General features: G+C 35.2%; 1 protein-coding gene across 1 annotated transcript in view; it reads right to left on the bottom strand.

Moving 5' to 3' along the window:
- Window positions 1–1,549: 1,549 nt before the first annotated feature.
- Window positions 1,550–21,841, bottom strand: part of LOC114638521 (solute carrier organic anion transporter family member 6A1-like) — an 82,681-nt gene continuing 62,389 nt past the window's right edge. The window contains exons 10-13 of the mRNA XM_028787038.1: window positions 18,327–18,514; window positions 10,452–10,516; window positions 8,066–8,203; window positions 1,550–1,722 (exon numbers count right to left, since the gene is read on the bottom strand). Coding sequence (XP_028642871.1) covers window positions 1,550–1,722; window positions 8,066–8,203; window positions 10,452–10,516; window positions 18,327–18,514 — 564 coding nt within the window. The remainder of the gene's footprint in view (window positions 1,723–8,065; window positions 8,204–10,451; window positions 10,517–18,326; window positions 18,515–21,841) is intronic.

Below are 21,841 nucleotides of genomic sequence, written 5' to 3'. Positions count from 1 at the left end.
GATGTACATGCAGACAAGTACCCATATGCATGAAATACATACATAAATACATCTTTAAATATAACATCATGAAATTTTCAAGCAAATGGACTGAAGTAAATGAAATTGTTGAGTGAGATAACCCAGATCCAGAAAAATAAATGTGGTATATATTTATATGTATGTGGATATAAGTCATTGAATATATGATAACTTACCTACAACCTGTATACCCCAAAACATTGTCTTAGGATTACTATTGCTATGAAGAGACACTGTGACCACAGCAACTCTTATAAAAGAAAACATATAGTTGGGGCTGTCATACAGTTCAGAGGTTTAGTATCCACTGTCAGTATGGTGGGAAGTAGGACTTCAAGGAAGCAGCATCCAGACAGGGTTCTGGAGCAGTAGCTGAGCATTCTGCATCTTAATCAGCAGGCAGTGAGAAGAGAGAGTGACAATGGATCTGGCTTAAACATCTAAAACATGAAAGCTCAACCCCAGTGACACACTTTCTCCATCAATGCCACTTAAACTCCAACACGGCATATGGCCTCCTAAGAGTGCCACTAGCTATGAACCTATGGGAACTGCTATTGTTCAAACCACCACAGAGGTTATGTATAGAGGAAGGCTCTAAGAGAGGTGGGGGAACACATGGATCACCCTGCGAGCTGAATGTACAACAGGTTTTGTCAATGGGAAGGGGGCTGGTGGGGATGTGAAAATAAGGATCAGATGTGGACAAGGAGGCAGGAAGTACAGGGAAAATCAGCTGGAACTGAAGGGCATGAGAGAGAGAGAGAGAGAGAGAGAGAGAGAGAGAGAGAGAGAGAGAGATTGGAACACACAACTCTAAATAGGATATTATGAACAAATCCCTCCCGTTAGAGCTCTAGGAACTCCCAGGAAGAGGAAGCAGAAGGAATGTAAGAACCAGAAGGCACAAAGACAAGAAAGGTCCCCTATATCGACTTAAAAAGTTCTTGTGAATTCACAGACACTGAAATAGTAAGCACAGAGCCTATATGGGTCTCTACCAGGTTTTCTGCGCATATTGTATCTTTCAGCTTATTATTTTTATGGGATTTTTGAGAGTGGGAAAGTTTTGGTCTCTGATTCTTGAGCCTGCACTTTGTCCTTCTGTTGGGTTGCCTTGTCCAGCATCAGTGCAATGGATTTCTCTTTTAGCTTATATTTTATTTTGGGATGCCTGCTTTTTATCTGTTAGAAGCCTATTCTTTTCTAATAAGAGGTAGGAAGGAGATGCATCTGGAGGTGAGGGTATGTGGGGAAATGGAACGGTAGAGGAAACGACAAATATTCAGTATATATTTTATGAGATGAAGAAAAAATTTCCACAGTATTTTAGGTGTTAACAAAACTGTACGTTTCATAATATCTTCAGCAATCTTAACACAAATAGCAGTTTTATTTACCAATTGAAAATTGTATGACAATATGAAGCATATCTTAAGTGCAGCTATTCACAATCATTGTTTTAAAATTATCAATATGATATTCCATTGACAAAGAGGAAGCAAACAATTCTTACCCAATGAAGAAATCATTTAATTTCTTTTACTACTCTTTCTAATTGCTCTTGTTTTTTCTTTTCATGTTTTGTTTTTCCACCATTTACAGGTGTATCCAGACTTTTAGTCTTTCCATTTACCGTGTAATCATGTCTGAAAATTCCATAAAGACAAAGCAAGAATGCGGATACTTGCATGCTAATCCCTGAAATTAAGACAACATAAATAGTAGAAGTGTAACTATATAATATTTAACAATTTTTAATGAAAAAAAAGTAATTTACTCAAATAAAACCTAAGTTTCCTTCTGAAGGTATTAATTCCCCTTTTATAAAATATTAAAATTTTATGACAAATTGTGTATTTTAAAATGTTTGCTAAGTTTTTCAGGCTTATCAGATAGCTTCCGAAAAATAATACTCCAAGAATTACTAAACTATGTTAATTTGCAAGTACATAAATTTTATTTCAAAATTTGACTATCAATAAGAACTGAGACTTGCATTAAGTTCTATGTAGCTTAATTGATTGAAATATTGTTCACACATAAATACTAATAATTATTTTATACCTTTAATTTTGTCTCAAATTTTTAAAAAAATATAAATATTACATAAAAGTAATTAAGCTTCAAAAGAAAAACACCCTGTTAAGTCCAAATGTTGTAGCAAATCTATACCAGTTACTAATACAGCCACTTCAAACAACAAAAAATATTAAGAAGTCTTTTCCATTTCTAGACTATGGCATCTGTTTTAAGAGATATCATCTCAAAGACATAGTCACCTGTGATAGACAAGTAATATATCCATGAAAATTATAAGGAGTGAATGACTGTAATCAACATTTGGAAGCAAAAAATTTCAGAAAAGAATGAGAAATTATTAAAAATAAACCTAGAAGCTCTTCCAAGAAGAGTGGTGTGCTAGTAAAAAAAGTATCTGACAACAGGGGCAAAACATCTAGACAATACACTAAATGTTTCCATGCTTGATAACTAAAGAAATGAGGAATTAACATCCAAAGGAAGGGAGAACTTCATGACAGTTACATGGAATACATTTTCCACAGCAAATGGGGGCAACAGGTGGAAAACCACACATTCACAGAAGAAGGACCTGTGAGAGAACAGAGCATCCTGCTGTATTCTTAAAAAGACTGACCTGGAGTGATTGCATAGAACATAGTGCAAAGAAGTACCAAAACATCTGCTTAATATTGACAGGGCAATATTCAAACAACCAAACAGAAATGATATGCAGTAGGCATTACTTGCTGGTTTTATTCAGAATTTAGGCTAAAATTTTATAGCCTGGTCAGGAAAGAGTAAAACCATGTTTTCAAGAACAAAACATAAGTAAGCACTCGCTAGTGAAATTAGTGTGACACTGTAGGAGTGCACAGTTGTGGAACAGAACAATGAAGAAAGGCCTACAAGAAATTCCAGAACTTTTTAAAGATGCCCTTGGCACCAGAAATCAACTCCTGCTCAGGGAAACTTTCTCTCCTTGCTGCCAAGTGAGAACTATAACAATAGCCATGGCTGAGTCTTCAGTATCACAACTCATATTGACAGCAGATCTTACTAAGTGGACTAAGTTGTCCAGCGAAGCAAAATCAAGTGCTGTGGGGGTTCTGACAACTTCAAAAATTTCTCATGGGAAGTTCTGACGACCATACCAAAATGTGCTACTAGGTTCAAGCCTATACAGAATAGGCTAACAGGGCTATGTCAAGTTGAGTTTTGGAAATTGACCTGCAAAGTGGACAATAGACAAGCAGAGTAGTAAAACATACTCTACTGCATCAGATAAAGTTATAGATAATTTGCAAAGCCAGAGCAAAATAAAAATTCTGGGTCCTAAAGGATTACCAACATCACAGGTCAAATGAGGGGCCACCCAGCATTACAATGTTTATATAATATCAGATTTGGAGCTTTAAGATTCTGTATCTTCCATGCTGGACTTTTTAGTCTTTGTTCTGGCTTCGGGACTCCTCTCTGCCTCCTGAAATCTTCCTTTGGACTACTGATGTTTATCCTGTGTTTGTCACCCTCCTAATTTGTAGACATGTAACTTTTTAACACCTCAGCTCATATCTGAAAGTGTCCTAGTTAAACCTGAGGATTTAATATTTTCAGAGATATTTCAGGGTCTTTGGCACTGTGAGGATGGGATTATTATATTTTATATTATGAGAGGATCATAGATCTTGGAGGCCAGGGATAGATTGCTATAGATTGGATATTTATGCATTGGAAGCTTTTCTGTATTGAATTAATAAACTGGTGATGAGTCTTATTAGAGGTAGGGCACAGTAAGTGACTCATAGAGAATACTACAGATTTGGATTTTACAACGCATTGACCTTGATTTTTTCCCATTGTAGGACAAAGCCTAAGCTCTGGATTTTTAGCTTCCTGTCTCACAGTGTGGTTGTTCTATGACAGACAGGTCCCAGACATTATGTTGAGGATGATGATCTGATGCAGCAGATATTATAATCTTATTTGAAATATGAAACTCCCAGACTATGGACTATATAAACTTCATTATAAAATACCAAGATCAGCTATATTTACAGCAATTTAAAATGTAATAATAATATACATAATATATATCTGATTTATATTTATTCATATTTTCCATATTGAAAGTATTTATTCATATTTTCAAAAGAGACTTTTTTCCTTCTTTTGAGATCAGAATAGTGTCTGACATGTAATGTTGTATGGTCATTATTGATTCATCACTTAGTGAGATTACATTGTGTTTTTTTTGGTACTTCGAAATGGTGACCAAAACCTCCTATAGCTTTTTGTCCCTAACTCTTATTCTCTTTGCTTTGGGTTTGCTTGAAGTATTAATTTGAAATGACTTTCCTCCAGACTTACCTGATTGTTTTCGTGCTTGTTTGAGTCAGCCACTAAAATTATACTTTATTATTTCAGCCCCTGTGTTATTAGTTTCTAATTTCTAATTTGTAATTGTTTTCTGATTTTTTATTTCTGTTGAATTTAAAATCTTTTTCATATTCTCTTTTCTGATTGCATTCTCTTGTTTATGTCTATACAGTAGATATATCCTAGTGGAGAATATTCCAAAGTGTACACAGCACTAACTACACACATTAGCACAAACCTGCACACATGCAACATTACTTTCTGTTTCAACATGTTTATATCAGTTCAATTAAATCACATTCATTATTCACGTCATTTATGTACACATATTTTATCAAATTTAAGCATTCACCTTGTGTAGGGCCCATCATTCTTGAACTCTTAGATAAAGTATCTGAATTAGTATAATTCTCTTTTTCTGTCACTCTTAACAGATATGTTGTCAGTTTGATCCAATATTTGTTTCATGAAGTTCCTATATTTATTTGCACTTTATTTAAAAGAACCATTCAGTGATACCTCTCAAGCATTACTAGACACCAATAGTCTCATACTTTGGAGATTTTTCAATAAGTTAATATGGTATAATATATGTCTTTTCTAACCAAAAATGAAGACACTTCCAAGTTTAATCTTCAGAGAGAGAGAGACTAGTTATTTGATCATGTTATTTACAACTTCTGTTAGTTTGAATTTTATTTTTTTTTGTGAAGAGGCACTGTGACCATGGCAACACTTATAAAGGAAAACATTTTATTTGGGCTGGCTTACATTTTCAGAATATTAGTTCATGATTATCATGGTGGGAAGTATGACTGCATGCAAGCAGAGATGGTCATGTGGATGGAGCTGAGCATTGTACATTATGATCCACATTCATAAGAAGTAAAATCTGTGCCACAATGAAGATAGCTCAAGCATAGAAGACCTAAAAGCCCAACTCCACAGAGACTCATTTCTTCCAGCAAGGCCACACTTCCTAATAGTGCCACTTCCTATGGGTCAAGCACTCAAACACATGGGTCTATTGGGACCATACCACTACATTTTAATTCCTAGCCTCAATAGGCTTGTAGTTCAATTATAATGCACAAATATATTCAGTCTAAATTCTTGTGTCCAAGTATTCAAGGTTCTTCCTTACCTTCTCTTCTATTAGTTTCAGTGTCTCTTGTTTTACATGAAGGTCCTTTATCTACTTGGACTTGAGCTTTGTACAAGGAGATAAGAATGGATCAATTTGCATTCTTCTACATGTTTACTTCCAGTTGAACCAGCACCATTTGTTGAAAATGCTGTCCTTTTTCCACTGGCTAGTTTTAGCTCTTTTGTCAAAGATCAAGTGACCATAGGTGTGTGGGTTCATTTCTGGGTCTTCAATTCTATTCCATTGATCTTCCTGCCTGTCTCTGTACCAATACCATGGAGTTTTTATGACTATTGCTCTGTAGTACAGCTTGAGGTCAGAGATGGTGATTCCTCTAGAAGTTCTTTTATTGTTGAGAATAGTTTTCCTTATCCAAATTCTTAAGTCCCTATAGTCTACCACAGTGTCAACACTGTTTAAAATCCAAAGCTCTGAGTGTCTTGTGAAATTCGTGTAATCTCTTAACAGTAATCCTTTGTAACTTGAAAATCAAAAAACAGATCGCATACTTCCAGCATGACACAGGATATACATTATCCTGTTCCAAAGGGTAAGGAACAGAGTACAGTCAGGAAGTACTGGACCAAATCAAGTCAAAACAAAACAGGACACACACACACACACACACACACACACACACTAATAAAACAAACAAACAAAAAGACAAAAACCCAGCTTGGCAAACTCTGAACTCTGTATGTCTGTGTCTGACGTCAAAGTTCTATTTAAATTTTCATCTCCTTTCACCTTTGTTGATTATAACACACATCTTTCTGTTGGACTGATTTCATTCCCCATGTTTTAGCTCTCTTTTTCAGGTATCCAAAGAGTTTTGCATCTCCAAAATTTTTGGGTCTTCATTCAGGGACACCATTGACACAGTCCTCCTGTTAGCAACTTTCCTTAGTCACAGAGGAAGATTCTATAATCTCTTTTATTCTTGCTTCTAAAGCTAGAACCACATATCCAAAGATGTCCATATATCTGCTGTTAGCTGGAGCTGTAACATGGACCCCTCTTTCAATTCTATTTTCACCAGATTTCTGTTTTTCATGGTTTCCTTCATTGCCTAAACTCAACTGTCCTGGAACTCCAGCTGTAGTCTAGGCTGAATATGAAATCAGATATCTGCATGCCTTTGTCACCTGAGTGCTGGAATTAAAGGCATGTACCTCAATGCCTAGACCTGTTTTTAATTCCTCTTCACAAGATAGAAATTTACCTTGGTGGGAGCATGTCTTGATGTCACAAATCCCTTTATGACACTTCATGCGTTTAATATGTTTATCTGCTTGAACATTGGATTTAGCTCCATTGCACTTCCTGGTGCCCGTTTTCTCCATGAACTGTGTGTTTTGTATTTTTCTTGCTCTTTTTAATCAAACCATTCTTCATAAAAGTGAACCACAGGATACTCTACCTTAGGCTGCTTTGAGATTTTGTTCGCCAATGAAATTAATCCAAACTTCTTCACTTTAGCCTCAGGTAGACTCTTCAGACAAGGCTAAGAGTAACCACATTCTGCACACTAATATCACAAGAATGATCTCTAGGCAACAAACTAAAATCCTTCTCCTCTGAAGCTTCTTGAACCCAGCACCCACAGTTCAAATCACCCTCAAAAACAATGTTTTCTATGTTCTTATTAGTGTGACTCATTATTCCCAATTAAAACACATTCCACTGCTTTCCTAACCCATAGGCCCAAATCCATATTCCTCCACATTAAATCATGGTCAGGCCTATCATAGCAATACTCCATTCCCTGGTAGCACTTCCCATCTTAGGCTGTTACTGCTGAGAAGAGAAACCACAATAACTCTTCTGGAAGAAAACATTTAACTGGGACTGGCTTATGCAATCAGAGTTTTAGTACATTACTGTGATAGTGAGAAGTATGTTGGAGTGCAGGAAGATATGGTGGTGGAAAGAAGTTGAGAGTTCTACATCTTGATCTGCAGGCTGCATGTGACTGTTTGCCACACGGGGCATACATAGATTGAGCATAGGAGTACTTAAGTTTGCCTCCACAGTAACATACTTTCTCTAAAAGGTCCACCCCTACTTCAAAAGGCCACAACTTCTAGCAGTGTCACTCCCTATGGTCCAAACATTCAAACAGATGAATGTGTGTATGTGGGGGTGATACCTATTCAAACCACCAAACAGCTATATTAGTTTTATTAAAATTTATCTAATATTTAACAGTGTTACTCTCAAAAAAATCATAGGGAAAATAAATATGCATGCAAATTAGTAGACACACTGAATGTATAATAATTATTACACTTCCTTAAAGAATAACACAGAAATATAGAGGGCATTTTTCAGAAAAATATAAGCCTTTATATAACTTATGTATTACAAGTTCATAAAATACTTCCTATATAATTATATAAGCCTTTAATTATCAAAGTACTTATTTATAGTTATTACCTATTGAACAATTTAAAATCAACTTTATTTATTTAAATTCATACAATTCACATCACTTACATATTCCCATAAACACGTAGACCAATCGTTTCGAATTATAGATCCAACAACGTATTTTTACTCCACATTCATTAATGTCCCAGAAATTACAACATAGAGCTGATGCTTCTGGAAAAAGTGTTGTTACAAGGAAAGCTCCTATAAAAAAAGTTAATGATTAAAATTACTTCATAAAAGACAAGAATAATTTATTCTCATCAAACATGTGCGTGCACACACACACACACACACACACACACATACACACATACATGATAATCTAAAGAAATTATTTAAAATTCTGTAAAAGCCTTTTATCTATTGGCTTAAAAAACTTGGTAATCAATATCCTGATACTTGCATGTACACCAATATTAATAGTTTGTAATGATTTTAGAATTCTGTTCATGATGTTGTTTACAAGATATCATAAAGTACTTTTTTTGTATTTTCAGGATATATTTAGCAGACATATTTACAACCAAGAACTATACTACGTGATTTTTTTACTCCTGCTATCTTTAAAGATAGATATCTATGGTATATTTAATAACCAAATGTGACTTTATACTATTATCTGATTGCATTCTCTTTTCTATGTCTCTTGAGAATGCTTCTTATATTCCTGGGGAATATATTTCAGGATTCTCAGTTGATGTTTGTAACTGTATATGGCACCAACCTGTTTATAGACAGGACACATAAAAACAAACACCCTCACACCCACACACACACTCTGGTGTGTGTGTGTTGAATGTGTTTCAATGTGCTGCTATGAATTAAAATACATTTTCTATTCATATCTTTTATTTTAATTTAGCTTAAAAGCAAGTGAGATCATAAATCTTCTATAATTCTTCATTTTGATTGACCCATTTTCTATTCTTCTACCCTTCACTTCATTCTCATTCTTTTAAAATCACAGCAGTTCACATGTGGTTTCATATGACATGAGATTTATCATTCTGTTTATATACTTTTACTCACGCTTTAAGATCATTATAGCCAATGTAACTTCATGAAGACTCTAAGGCTTCCCTTGGTCCTTCTTTTGCTGCTCTATTATAAAACTCCCTGACGAACATCTGTTCCCTACTTTCTCCTTCTCTACTTTCATCACACTTATATTCTGACATCCTTCTTTCAAATGCATCCTATCAAGAAATGGGCCATTTCTAGTTTCAACATAAACTCTGGGTTAAACCTACAAGTAAGTGATCAAAAGCTAGAGGCCACATATGAAAGGGAACATTTAGAATTATATTGTTGGACATGAGTGACCTCACTCAATATAATTCTTTTTGGTTATGTCCATTTTTTTGCAAGTTTCTCAATGTCACATTTTCATGACTGGTAAGCAAAGTTATACTATGTATATGTATGCATTTTGGGGGTCTATTCATCAGCTGTTGATCATCTAAATTGTCTCCAGTTCTAGCTGTAATGCAATATAAAATCAATGACCATGAATATGATAGTATCTATGTAATGAGATATCAGTTCCTTTGGTTAAATGCCCAGGAATGGTATAATAAGGTCATGTGGTGAAATTACTTCCGAGTTTGAACAGATGTAAATAATACTCTCCATAAAGCCATGTAATATTAAATGAAAATCTCGGTGTCAAACACAATTTTTCCTTCTGTTGGTTATTGGTCAGGGAGCCTGTAGAGGCACTTGAAACAATGTGGTCTAAGGCCATTGATAATAGTACCACCACATCTAGATGATAAGACCTGATTACTGAAGACATCACACACTTTCGTCACAGGACACAGAAAACAACCCTCAAATTTCTCTGTTGACTAGCATTCAGGGAGGTTGCTGAGCTGTGCAAGCTGATGGAGAAAACTAGGATGTTATCCATGGCCAGACCCAACTACAGTACAAAGTGTTCAGGCAGGTAGTACCCATGATACAATAGTGGCAGGACTGTTTATGTGGACAACCAACCCCTTTCTCATTGAACCGGAAAACTACTCTGCAGGAGGAAATTTTTGAGTACTACTATAAATATGGTGTAAAACTATGATTAGAAGAAATATTTCACAGAATGTATTTCTTATGGGGATCCACAAGCATACAGCAACAAGTACAATATTAATTTGAATATGTGGATATTTTATATAATCTAGCAGTATAATTTATGTGTGATGAAGATACTTCAGCTCTGAATAAAAGGGTTCAGCTAACACAATATAACTGATGCTTATTTTGTTTAATTGCGTGGCTTTTATTTTACCTAATTTCTCTCTTTACTTACTTAGCTCCAAATATTTCAGAGCAATCTCATATTCGTTTTTGTGTCACTTTACATTATTATTAATCCTGAAGTTTAAATATACATGAAAATTTTCATACCAAAGATGGATGATTTTGTACACTTAATTTAGCTGAATACACATACCAATGAATCTCCAAATTGTATATGTCACACCCAAGCTCATTGAATTCCAACTGGCAGGTACACTTCTGAAAGCAAATAGAAATAATATTACCTATGACTCATAAGTGCTAGGTTTATGTTTTTAAAACTAAATGTTATACTTAATTTATACCACAAATATTTAGCTGGATGACAAAAGTTCAATTTGGCATATGAACACAATGTATATCTATCCATTTACTCATTATTTAACATGATGACTAAAAACTCAAACCCTGTAATTCTTCCCATGGGAAAGAACTTTATGGATCAAATCTGCCTAAGCTACCTTTTTTCTGAAACAATTCAGCTCTGTCTAGCTCTTGTGTTTACTTTCCTTCCTCTGTCAGGTGTGGTATTACTTAGAGTCCATTTCAGCATTGTTAGGTCCACTCTGTATTTTCCTAATTTGTTGTTTCTGGTGGATACTTCACTTCGAAAATTATATCTGTAAGTATACACTTAACATTCTGGCCTTTGATTGAGTTTGAACTAAATGGCACTTTGAATGAAGGAGGCAGCTTAAGTCCACACTATTACCTTCAGGCTTAAGTCCACATTATTACCTTCAGGCTTTTCCTGATGGTTACTGGGTGAGTGAGTTCCATAGAAGGTTGTCTTCATTACAAGGGTTCCTCTCTCACTCTCATTCCCTGCAGAGCATCTGTGCCTACATACCACACTATAGAATGACTTTCCTTACATCCAGCTTACATTTGGTTGAAACTTTATTCAATTTTACTTGAATCATTCTAATTTCTGACTTTCACCTCTTTCATGTGGCATCTTTATTATATTCAGAACTCCAAAATAAAATAAATAAAACATAACTTTACATCATTTACAAGAGGTGACACCCACACTGACAGAAACAAGTCTAATTTAGCAAGCCATACACAGAAAGACATCATTAAAGGTACAAAAGGCTTGTTAGGAAGAATAAAACTTCAGCAGAAACAGAAGAAATGGTAAAGAGCAAACTCTAACATATATTGCATACATTCATAAGTAAAAATGAAGATATTTTCATTTCTTTGTTTTTTTACAAGTTACACAAAGTTTTGAAAATTCATTCAGTGCCCCCTGATTACAGAGTCCCCATCTCTGCTCTCTTCAAAGACCCAAACTTACAAATTTCTTACTCCCTACCCTCATTACCCCTCTTCTCCTTAGAGTTATAGGAGCTCTTTTGTGTACCAGTCACTCCAGGACATCCAGTCACAGTAGGCCTAAGCATATTCTCTCTCACTGAGGCTCATCAAGGCTGTCTAGTTAGAGGAAGTTGATCCAATGACAGTCACCCTAGTCAGAGATAGATATTGCTTCAGTTGTTAGGGGATGAACATGAAGACCAAGCTTCACATCTGCTACAGATGTGTAGTGGCCTAGGTCTAGTCTCTATAGGCTCGATGATTAGTGTTTCAGCCTCTGAAGCCCCATGGGCTCAAGATAGTCAACTCTGAATGTGTTTTTTCGGTGTTCTTTTTATTTCCATCTTTCTAACTTCCACTCTTCCACTATATATCTTATTGAATACATCAAACATTTGCTTAAGAAGAAAAAGATATATAGGTTGTATTTTAAATCAACACCTGTGCTTTGTGACAAATATGGATCGATTTTCAGTTTTCTATGTACAGATGATCATTGAGACCACATTGTTTATTGAAGATGCTTTCTCTTATCCATTATATATTTTTGGCTTCTTTGTCAAAGATCAAGTGTCCATAAGAGTCTTATGGACACTTGATATATTCAAGGTCTTCATATTTCACGGTCTTCATTTCCAGATATATTCAAGGTCTTCATATTTCAGGATCTTCAATTCTAATCCAATGACCAACCCGTCTGTCTGTGTACCAACCCCATGCACTTCATATCACTATTACTTTGTGGTACACCTTGAGGTCACGGATGATTTCCTCAGAAGTTCTTTCTCCCTAGATCGAGTTTTTTTCTTTTTGCTTTTTCCATGTCTATGAAGAATTACATTGGAATTTTGATAGGGATTGTACTGAATTTGTAGATTGCTCTTGGTAGAATAACAATTTCACTATGTTAATCCTACCAATAAATTAGTATAAGAGATCTCTTCATTTCTGAGGTCTTCGATTTCTTTATTAAGAGGATTGAAGTTCTTGTCACACAGATCCTTCACTTGTTTGGTAAGATTTACCCTAGATATTTTATATTATTTGTGACTATTGTTAAGTGTTTTGTTTCCCTATTTTTATTCTCAGCTAATTTATCATTTGTATAAAGGAAGGCAACTGATTTGATTTAATTTTATATCCAGCCACCTTGCTGAATTTGTTTATCAGTTGTAGAATGTCTCTGGTAGAAATTTGGGGGTTCACTTATTTATACTATTATATCATCTGCGAATAGTGACGCTTTGACTTCTTTGCCAATTTGTAGCTCCTTGATTTCCTGATTTTGCCATATTGTTCTAGCTAGAACTTCAAGTAGCATATTGAATAGATATGTGGAGAGTCCAAGTGAATCAAGAACCTCAACATACACTGAGCCAAATACACTGAATCTAGTAGAAGACAAAATGGGAAAAAGCCTCGAATTCATTGGCACAGGGGTGAATTTCCTAAACAGAATGCCAATGGCTCAGGCTCTAAGATCAAGAATTGATAAATGAGATCTCATGAAACTGAAAAGCTTCTGTAAGGCAAAAAGCAGTCAATAGGACAAATTTGCAATCTACAGATTGAGAAAAAAACTTCACTAACCCCATATCCAATATAAGGATAATATTCAAAATATATAAAGAACTCAAAAAGGTAACTTCCAAATAATGAAAAAAAATGGAGTATAGATCTAAACAGAGAATTCACAACAGAGGAATCTTGAATGGCTGAGAATCACTTAAAACAATTTTCAGAGTCATTAGTCATCAGGAAATTGCACACCAAAATAACCCTGAGATTCTACCTTACACCAATAACAGTGACTGAGATAAAAAAACTCAGGTGACAGTACATGGTAGTGAGGATGTGGAGAAATGGAACACTCCTTCATTGCTCATGGGATTGCAAACTGGTACAGCTACTCTGGAAATCAATCTGGAGTTTCCTCATAAAATTGGAAATAGATCTACCTGATGACCCAGCAACACCACTCTTAAGCACATATTCTAAAGATTCCCTACCATACCACAAGGGCATGTGGTCTAATAAGTACATGGTGACCTTATCCGTGATAGCCAGAAGCTGGAAACATACCAGATGTCCTATAACTAAAGAAAGGGTAAAAAAAACCTAGTTTATTTACACAATGGAAGAGTATTCAGCTGTTAAGTACAAGGAGATCATAAATTTTGCAGACAAATGAATTGAGCTAGAAAATATCAGCCTGCTCAGACCCAAATGGACATGCATGGTATGTACTAACAAATGGATAGTAGCTTTAAAGTACAGAGTTCCTAGGAAACAATCCACAGAATTCAATAAGGTTAACAAATAGATGATCCCATGTTAGGGTGCTTCAATACCACCAGGAAGGCAGAAAAAAAACAACCATGGGAGGCAGAGACAAGGAGCTACCTGAGAAGGAAAGGGTAAGGAGAGGAGAAAAGGGGAACATGATGTGGTTTGTTGGGGAGGGGGGAGATAGGAAGAAGCCTTGAGTGCCAGCAGAATGAACATAAATACACAACCTCAAGGATGGGATTTGGGAGGTTGAGGTTGGGGTAACCTCTAGAATGTACCAGAGACCTGGGAAGTTGGAGATTCTCAGGACTCAAAGGAGGAGTCCTCACATGAAATACCAACATTGTGGACCTATTTTCAGGAGAAAGGCAGGGCATTAAGTGGAGGGATGGGGTTGCCATCATATATTCAAAAATTCTAACCCAGAATTGTTCCTGTCTCAAAGAACTGTGTGGAGAAGAAACTGAGAGAAAGGTGTTTCAGTGACTGGCCCAGCATCTCAAGGAGAGGCTGCAAGGCCTGACACTATTACTGATATCCTGTGGTTAGACAGGAGCTTAGCAAGGCTGTCCTCTGAGAGGCACAACAAACAGCTGGCTGAGACAGATGCAGATAATTACATGCAACAAATGGATTGAAATCTGGGACCCCTGTGGTTGAATTAGGGAAAGGCTGAAGGAAGCTAAGGAGGAGGGTGACCCCTAGGGAGACCAGCAGTCTAATCTAACCAGGACCTCTGACATTTCTCAGACACTGAACCACCAACCAGGCAGCATAAATGAGATGGTCTAAGGCTCTGGACACTTATATAGCTGAGGACTACCTGGTCTGGCCTCAGTAGGAGAAGAAATGTCTAACTCTTTAGAGAAACTTGAGGCCCCAGAGCAAGTAATAAAAAAGTAATGAAAGAAAGGGAAAAAATCAGCACCATGTAATGTCCATTCACTATTTATTTCCTTGTACTGAAACTTGAAACATTATCCAACATCTCTAATTTATAAAATTCAACATTACTATTCATGAATAATAGTTTCATAACTCATGTCTCTATCTTTCAGAATTTTAAATATAAAATGAATACATACTTAGGGGAGCAAAACAAAATGAAATAGAGCACACAAACCTTCATGTGTGTAAGTACAACTGGCCTCCTTCACTGAAATTTCCCTTCTGCTCCTTTCTCTCTTCTACCTTTCTCAAAATGTATTAAAGGTCATCACCCTAATTACCTTTTAGTGCTTCCAACAGTATTGCAATTAAGTAAAACTACATGTCTCTGAATTGTCCTTTACATCATGGATTACTATGTTCATTGATTGTAGTTGACAATATACTTCTATTTAAAATTTCTTCTGTTTTGTTTTATTTTCTTTATTAAAAATTATTATTTGTATAGGGACTTATCTCAGTATGTAGCCCTAGCTGATCAGAATAACATTGCGTGGAACAGGTTGGCGTTGAACTCATCAAATGTGCTTTTTCTGCCTCTCAAATGGTTTGTTTATAGGGATAGACTGCCATGCCCTGCAGGTGCTTTTGTTTTCATTATATATGTCAATTGTACAAACCAATGGCTTCTGAGTATATGATGTACTTATTTTCTATTTATGTATTTATATATTTAAGTATTTGCATTTATGTATTTGTATTTATGTATGTATGTATGTATGTATGTATGTATGTATGTATGTATTTATGTTTATGGGAAGTCTCAGGTTTCCTAGGATGGCAACAAACTTCCTTCTTTACAAGTCTGACCTTGATCCTCCAGCAGCAACCTTGTAAATGCTGGGATTAGAGACATGTACCAACATTTTCTAGATCATGTAGTGCTGGACATCAACCCCAGGGCTTTGTGAATATTCAGCAAGTATTCTCCAAACAGCACTACAGTTGTGCTTCCATTTCTTTCTACTTGTTTTGTGTTACTCTTGTTTTCCTAGGACCTGAAGACACATGAGTAATATATTTATTCAGATCTTTGTGAAATAGAATACCTGCCCTTTTATTTATAAACCTCCTACCTGCATGTGACTTTTGTGTCAGATCTAAAATTTGTGTCTAAATTATTTGGATAAGTCATTTGAGCCACTGTTAAGCTTTAACTTCTATGTGTAGTAATAAACCTTCTGAAGTTCTCCTACTTTAAATGCTGTCCATAGGATTCTGAGATTTCATGAAATGTCATACTTTCAAAACTATATGTTCATTTACTGATCACTTATTTTCTACAATATTCTAAAAGTTGTTTTATCATTGATACCCTGTGCATTTTCCTTGTCCTCTGTGACATCAGTTTCAGAGAGACACAGACTTGTCTGCTTATATTCAGCTCTGATCCCAAAACATTCATATCAAACTGTATAGTCTGGTTAGAATTATATGAACAAAATTCATGATATCTGTAAATTCTGAGGTGTTCTTCCCATTCCTTCTTCTTTTCATTTGAACGAACATCACTGAATAACCCAGATTGGCTTCAAACTTACAATGTTCCAGCTTCAGTACTCAGTGTTGAGATCAACAGTCATGGTATATTTCTTTGTTGTTCCTTAGAACATTATTGTAAACATAGTAACTGAAATTCCAGAATAGCTGGAATTTGTACAGATGTAATTTTGAATTTGTCTCTTTTATCATCTCATAATTTACAAATTGTATGTGTGTAAGTAAAGGGATACTGTGTTTTATTCATTTTACTAATTCATAAAATTGAGAAGACACAAAATAACATTTCAGGAATATAATTCTCTGCTGAGAACATAGATTGGATATTTCACATCTACTTTAATGAAGTCACATTGTTTAGTAATAATTTATATTTATATGTATGTGTGTGTATGTGTGTGTTTTGTGTGTGAGAGAGGATGGGGAGGAAGAAGGAGAGGGAGGAGGGAGAGTCTATGTACTGCTAAGGTCAGAGAAACCTTTCAAGATATGGTATTTTTTCATCTTCTATGTGAGTTCTCAGGGATTGAACTCAGGCTCTCAGACTTGATAGCAAGTGTCTTTACTCACTGAGACATCTCATCAACTAAAGTATGGGCTGTTTTCCATTTCTCCTCTTTGAATTTTGTATTTTCATTTATAGAACTGTTCTTTTAGTTGCCCAAATGGGAAACCTGAATCTGATTCTTGATATCTCCATATCTCCACAAGGTTATAACTCACCCTTTTGACACAAACAAATATTTTTCAAACCACCAAATACTTACTGAATGATCTCCAGATGTCATTATTTCACCCTCACGCTGTCTTTTCTCCACTTTCTTCTTTTAACTTTATTTGCACTATTATCTTCAAACTACTCTATTAAGATGCACATCTTACTGCAACCCAAGCTCTGGACAGGCTGGGGCAGAATGGTCACATGTTTGAGGCCAGCTTGGGTTGTACAGAAAGACCCTATCTATCAAAATCTATATAAAACCAAGTACTTCAACTACAGCAACATAGAGGAAAAAAATAAATCATGTATCTCTCCAATTTTTCTCATCTTTTGTAGAGAAATTAATCATACACATTATGTGTTATAATCAATCCCTCCCCTCTTTTCCCTCCCCTCTTTTCCCTCCCCTCCAGTTTCTTTTTATTTTCCCTCATGTTTATTTCACCAAACTATATATTTGCTAGAATATTCCACAGTTTCTGTCTCTACATTCACTCTACAACTGAGAACATGTTAGAAGTAAACTATTGTTTTTCTTCTTGTTGGTCAGTCTTTACTGGATAGTTAGGACACTGATATCCTTGTTAACAACTCAACAGATTTAGTTTCAAAAGAGATAATGCTCTTTTATTATGTGTCTAGAGTAAAAATGAGAGTTAGTTGGGCTAAACATCTTCTGGACAATCACATGAATGAAAAATTATGGGTCATTTTAATAAACTGAAACTGTAAAAGTTACTGTGGTCCTTTGTTGTTGACACGCTTTCTCATGACTCAGCTGTTAATGTACAGTTATAGTTAAATACACATACTAATAAGTCAAATTATCACTCTCACATCTGTGTGACAATTTAAAATTTTCTTGATTATGGATTCATCATGTATATTCTACAAGGTAAACATAAGGTTTCTATTAAAGTTATGTTGTATCTGGTGCATAGATACGTACCTTTGCTATATCATTAGAGGTCAATAAATACAATTTCAGAACTTGTTGTATTTTTTAATTAAACTGAGAATAAATGTAGCATCAATTTGTGTTACACAAAAAATACCAAGTAAAATAAGTAAGAAAAAAATTATACATACATATATATATATATGTAAATTTTAACAACATAAATATTGTCTATTTATATTTACTACAATAAAACACAGGAACTCATTTGCTGCAATAATTTGAATTATTTATAAATGCATTATTCTTATGTTCTAACTTGTCAATAATGATAAAACTTACATACTTACTCCATGATAATCATGAGGGCAGGTATATTACAGAAATTAGAAAAAACCGTTGCACAAAAGTAAAAAGCAAAAAACAAAGGTAATGTAAGACAGTTGATATTACATGTTCCAGAAATAGCGTCAATATATTGACCTTCATCATCAGGAGAGGCCAATCCTTCTTTAATGCAAGAACAATTGTAGTATGCCTATTTATATGAAAAATAAAAATAGTATTTCAGAAACAGTCAGCAGATAATAGCCTTATTGTGAGATTAAAAATTAAATTAATATTTAAAAGACATTTCCCAGGGTTTTGTTTCCTACAGCTTTTATAGTTTTTATTTGGTGATATTCAATTATAATCATCTAATTAACCCTTCCTTTCCTCTTCTCAAAGCCTTTGTTATGTCTCTATTTTATATTAGTAGCTTTCTTCTCTGCTCTATTTACTGTTATATACACAATATATATGTATATGTAAATGCAACTTGCTCAGTGTGCAAAATATTACTTGTATGTACAGATTTTGGGTTGACCATATGGTATTGGATAGCTGTTTGGTATGCTCCTCATGAAGCAGCCTATTTCACTTATTCTCAGTATTCCCTTAAGATTTTAGTACATAACTGGAACTCACAGAGGTCTGTCTGCCTCTGCAAACAGACTACTGGAATTAAGGCATGTGCCATCACATTGCACTTAGATGCCTACTTTCAATGAACATTCTCATGCTAAACCTGCTCTACATTACTTGTATATTGAAAATTAGTTGAAAAATCACATGTAGGTATTTGTGGGTATATAATTGTAAATATGGCAGTTCTACAAATTTTAGAAATATTAATTAATTTTAAAAGTTTCATATTCTTGGATGTCAGTATACATTAAAGGCAATTAAAGGTAATAAAATTATTCACATAATTAAATTCAGAGTTCCTTTAATTTTGATTAAAAAAAAAGCCAGAAATACACACTGGAAAAGTTAAAGTATCAGCAATGAACACTCCAAGTCAATCAAAGTTCTCAATGTAAAATAAGACATACTACATCTGATAGAGAAAAATGGAACAACCTTGAATGAATTGACATAGGAGACAACTTTCTAAACAGAACATTGATGGTGTAGTCACTAAGATCATCAGTTAATAAAGACACCTCATGTCATTAAAACATTTCTGTAAAAAAAAAAAAAAACAAAAAGAAAAGAAAAGAAAAAAGAAAACCAAAAACAGGAAGCCTATCAAATTGGAAGAGTTTTAATTTTTTTATAAAATCAACATTCAATAAAGTTCTACTACTCAAAATGCACAAGCAACTCAAAAGTATAAAAACAAAAATAGCCCAATTGAATATGAAGTACAGATTTAAACATAGAGTTTTCAATAAAGGAATCTCAAATGGCTGAGGTACAAATAAAGAAATGTACAATATCCTTAGCCATCAGGGAAATGAGTATCAAAACAACTCTGAAATTTAAACTATCAGAATCACTAAGAGGACTAATACACAAAAGATGCTTCATCATATCACAGGGAAAATTGCTCAACTCTGTTCATTGTGGCTTTATGCATAACCAGAAACTTCAACTAACCTAGATTTTACTCAACAAAATAAAGTATATGTGGTACATTTACACAATGGAGTATTTCTAGGCTGTTAAAAAAAAAAAGGTGGCATCATGAAGTCTGTTGGCAAATGAATGGTACTAAGAAAAAAATCCTGCATGACGTAAATCATACCAGATGGAGAAATGTGATATGTACTTATTTATAAGTGGATATTAGTATTAAGTAAATAATAATCATAGCAATTTACAGACCCTGAAAGTTTAGATAAAAATTAGGTCTCTGGGGAAGATTCTTTGACCTACTTGAGAAGGAGAAACAAAATAAAGGTTTGTAGACTGAGTGTAGGCAAAGACAGGAGCTTAATTTTAAAAATAGAAGAGCCCTCCTATGTCCAAATTGATAATTTGACTGACAAGGAAACCAGGGAGGAATCAGATAGGAAGGGAGTGGAAGAAGTTTCAGAAGACAAAGCTAGAATAGGAGAGCATGGGCAAGTTATAGATACCTAGTCCAGTGGAGGAATTTTGGAACATATGCAGGTGACCCTAGTGAGGACTCCTAGTAATGGAGGATATGGTCTCTGAACCTGACTGTAGCCAGGCAAGGCTTCCATGGTGAGACTGGGTTGTGTTCATTTGAGTTGTTTGTGAGGGAGTTCCACAGCAATCCCAAAACAACTCAGGCTGATACTGACACAAAAGGTCATTTTCTGAAAACCAATAGTGTAGCCCAATTTCCAAGGAAAACATCCACAAGGCTTTTTGAATGAAAAGGACCTGGGCTGAGATTCATCCCTACCTCTAGTCCAAAAGTTCTCAATATGTGGGTCACAATTCCATTGTGGTTGGACAACACATGTACGGGGGTTGTATATCAGTTATCACACATCCCAGATATTTACATTAGAATATATAACAATAACAAAATTATAGTTATGAAATATCAATGAAAATAATTTTGTAGTTGAGGGTTACCACAATATGAGGAACCTTGTCATAGTTACACAGGAAAATTAAGAAATACTGTTTTAGGTTTTTTGTTTTTGTTTTTTTTTTTTTTTGTACAAGATGATACTCTGTGGACTACTGAAAAAGCAAACTGGGACACAGCCCAGCCACAAAACTCAACCTTCAATCCTGTCATCAAGATGTACTGGGAGCAATGATGGTGCTGAAGTTCTGGTAGTAGCTAACCAATGTTTTGTTTAACTTGAGTCCAGTGCCAGTAGAGGGAGCCCATGACCTATATCACCTGGATGCCCAAGACCTGGGCACTAGATAGCCCAGAGACCTAGGCTAGAACCAAACATGACTGGCAGAAGCAAACCAAAAGATCCCTAATGATATTCTGCTATACTCATAGCTTGGTACCTTGTCCAGTTGTCATCTGAGAATCCGCTCCAGTAGATAGTAGTGCAGAGAACCTCAGTCAGATATGGGAGAGAGTCTTAATTGGAGGACTCATTTGTTCGCTCCACTGGGATATAGAGAAACATTGCGGTAGAGGGAGAGATTAAATTGCAGGAGTCTGAGGGGATGGAAGATACCAAGAGACTTTGGATCCTGATTCACCTATGCAGGCTTGCATGCGTTCAAAGAGACTGAAGTGGCAAGCACAGTGTCTACATTTGTCTGTACCAGGTCCTCTGTGTTTATGCTATAGGCTAACAAGCTTGGTGTATTCATGGGACTCATAACAGTGGGAGGGGTGTATCTGTATTTTTTCTCTTCTAGGGACTCTTTTCCTCCTCTTTGGTTCCCGTGTCCAATCTCAATATGAAGGCTTTTGCCTTGTCTTATTGTATGTTTTGTCTAATTTGACAGTTGTCTCTTTTCTAAAGAGGAAAAAGAATGGGATTGAATCTGGGGAAGAGGGGGCATAGTGGGAACTGGAACGAGTGAAGGGGAAAGAAGCTAGGGTATGTTTTGTGAAAAAAAAAGAATATTTTCTTAAGTAAAAGTGTTG

The sequence above is a fragment of the Grammomys surdaster genome, unplaced genomic scaffold (genome assembly GCF_004785775.1).
Source record: "Grammomys surdaster isolate TR1022 unplaced genomic scaffold, NIH_TR_1.0 125604, whole genome shotgun sequence".
Classification (NCBI taxonomy): domain Eukaryota; kingdom Metazoa; phylum Chordata; class Mammalia; order Rodentia; family Muridae; genus Grammomys; species Grammomys surdaster.
The sequence above is the reverse complement of the archived record's forward strand: the minus strand, read 5'-3'. Positions and strand labels throughout refer to the sequence as shown.